At 40.9% G+C, this 2,320-nt stretch overlaps 1 protein-coding gene across 1 annotated transcript; it reads right to left on the bottom strand.

The window, feature by feature from the left end:
• Positions 1-5: 5 nt before the first annotated feature.
• LOC116380489 (protocadherin gamma-C3-like) lies at positions 6-2,314 on the bottom strand (the record flags this gene model as incomplete). Its single annotated transcript, XM_031842399.1, has 1 exon — positions 6-2,314. A coding segment is annotated over exon 1 (1,512 nt), but the record flags the coding sequence as incomplete, so codon positions are not given.
• Between the last annotated feature and the right edge of the window lie 6 nt (positions 2,315-2,320).

Consider the following 2,320-nt stretch of genomic DNA (forward strand, 5'->3'; position numbering starts at 1 on the left):
ACGTTTATTACTGACCCTATTATATTGTTTTTATGTTTTTTATTAATCACTGAAAACGTTACTTTTGCATTTTCGTCTAAATCCGGATCATCTGCAGTCATAGTATAAATAACGGCGCTTACGGGGCTGTTCTCTTTGACGAAAATGTTTATTACGGGCTCCTTAAAACGAGGTGCGTTGTCATTGACATCAGACACGTGGACCGTAATAACGCTTGTACTGGAAAGAGGCGGAACCCCTTCGTCAGTCGCCTTTATTGTTACATTATATTGGGAAGCTCGTTCTCTGTCTAGAGTCCCGTCTACGACCAAAGAATAATGATTTTTATACGTGTTCTTAATTGTAAAGGGCACTGAATCAACTATTCTAACCTGAACAACGCCATTTTTATCTGCGTCGATATCTCTCACTGTTATAAGCCCCACCATTGTGTCTAGCGGTGCATCTTCCCTCACTACGTTGACTAAGGATGTTACTGATATTTCTGGTGGATTGTCATTAACATCCGTGATTTCAACGAGCACTTTACAATGAGATGCTCTTGGACTTGCCCCTTTGTCTTTCGCTTGGACCCGAATTTCAACTGCATTACTTTTTTCGTGATCCAATTCACCATTTACCGTAATCTCTCCCGTTATTTGATTAATTGCAAATGTATCGACATCATTATCACTGTCGTGATTGAGAAAAGAATACAGTATTTCTCCGTTCAGACCCTCATCTAAGTCCCGGGCATGCACAGAAATCACGGTGGCACCGTGCGGCGTGTTCTCGAGCACTGTGGCTTTATACAGCGGCTTGTCAAAAATTGGAATATTATCATTTACATCTTGCACATTAACGGTGATATGTAACGTGCCTGATTTCGGAGGTTTACCTCCATCTACAGCGGTCAGTGTAAGTTTGATAAGTGGCTGTTTCTCGCGGTCTAAGGCTTTCTGCAGCACCATATCAGCAGACATAGTCGGCTCTCCACCATTCTGTACATCCAGGGTGAAATGTTCATTTTGACTCAGCTTGTAGCTTTTAACCGAATAACTGCCGACATCTGCATCGTAGGCCTTTGCTAGTGCAAATCTTTCACCAGGAAAAGCTGACTCGGACACGTTCAAAACAATTCCCGGTATCCGAAAAGAGGGTACGTTGTCATTTATATCCACAATTTTAACCTCAAAGCGAAAGAGATTCAGTGGGGAGTTTACGATGGCTTCCACTTCCAGAGAGCATTTCACATTACGAGAGCAGAGCTCCTCTCGGTCTATTCTGTCTTTCACCAAAAGTATCCCAGTCTTAACATCTGCCTCGAAATACCTCGTATTAGGTCCTGAAATCTGAAAACCGCGAGTCTCCAATTCTTGTAGATTCAGATGCAAGTCCTTCGCCAAATTACCGACAGTGGTACCGGGGCTCGATTCCTCCGTAACAGAATACACAACCTGTGCTGCTGCAAGACTCCATATCCAAGATACATGGAACAAAAAAATAATCCAATGCCTGAAAATATTCCCTTGTTGCATTCTGTCCACTGCCTGACAAACAAGTTAAGTCGAGAAATTCACTCCAGCGGTAACATTGCTCAGTAATGATACATCCAGATCAGAGCCTCTCAATACAGTGAGAATGTGCTTCACTGCCACGACGAACAAAGAATTACAAACCTCTCTCTTAAACGAAAAGGGAGGAGCGTCGCATATAAAACGTGTTTACCTCTGTGAGCTGATAGCGACATCTTGTGGTAATTTTGAAGTCAGAGGAAAGGAATAATAAAAAGACAGGATGAAGTATCAAATCTGAAGCGTAACTATATTCTAAGCGTCTTAAACTCACATAAAAATACAACACACACAACTTGATATTATAGCAAGAGTGGGTAGCCTATTATAACTATATGAACAGGATTTGGAATGAGGGTAAATATCAAAAATGTTTTGGAAACTACTAAAGTGTTGGATACCAAACAAGGGCTAAAATAATTGACCAACATGTCACCGAGGAACAAATTTAGACTGAAGCATTTCTTAATGTTCCACACTTTCAATGACGATACATATGAGCAATCTTGAGTTGGTTCAATGAGAAGTATCAAGGACAAACAATAAAGTCTCAGACTTATTTTCATTGTGGTCCTGAAATGGTCATCTTTACCAATATAACCGTGTTATGTTAAAAAGTAAAATATTTGATCACCGCTGCCTTGTGTTTTATGTGCCATCGCCCTTACCTTTTCTTTATTAGGTAAAGTCTGAGTCCGTGTAAATGTTTCCCCTCCATTTATACTGATCAGCTCACCATCTACAGGAGGAAACGGTCCGGGGAAAAC

Source organism: Anarrhichthys ocellatus, unplaced genomic scaffold (genome assembly GCF_004355925.1).
Source record: "Anarrhichthys ocellatus isolate YVR2014 unplaced genomic scaffold, GSC_Weel_1.0 scaffold7374, whole genome shotgun sequence".
In the NCBI taxonomy this organism is placed as follows: Eukaryota; Metazoa; Chordata; class Actinopteri; order Perciformes; family Anarhichadidae; genus Anarrhichthys; species Anarrhichthys ocellatus.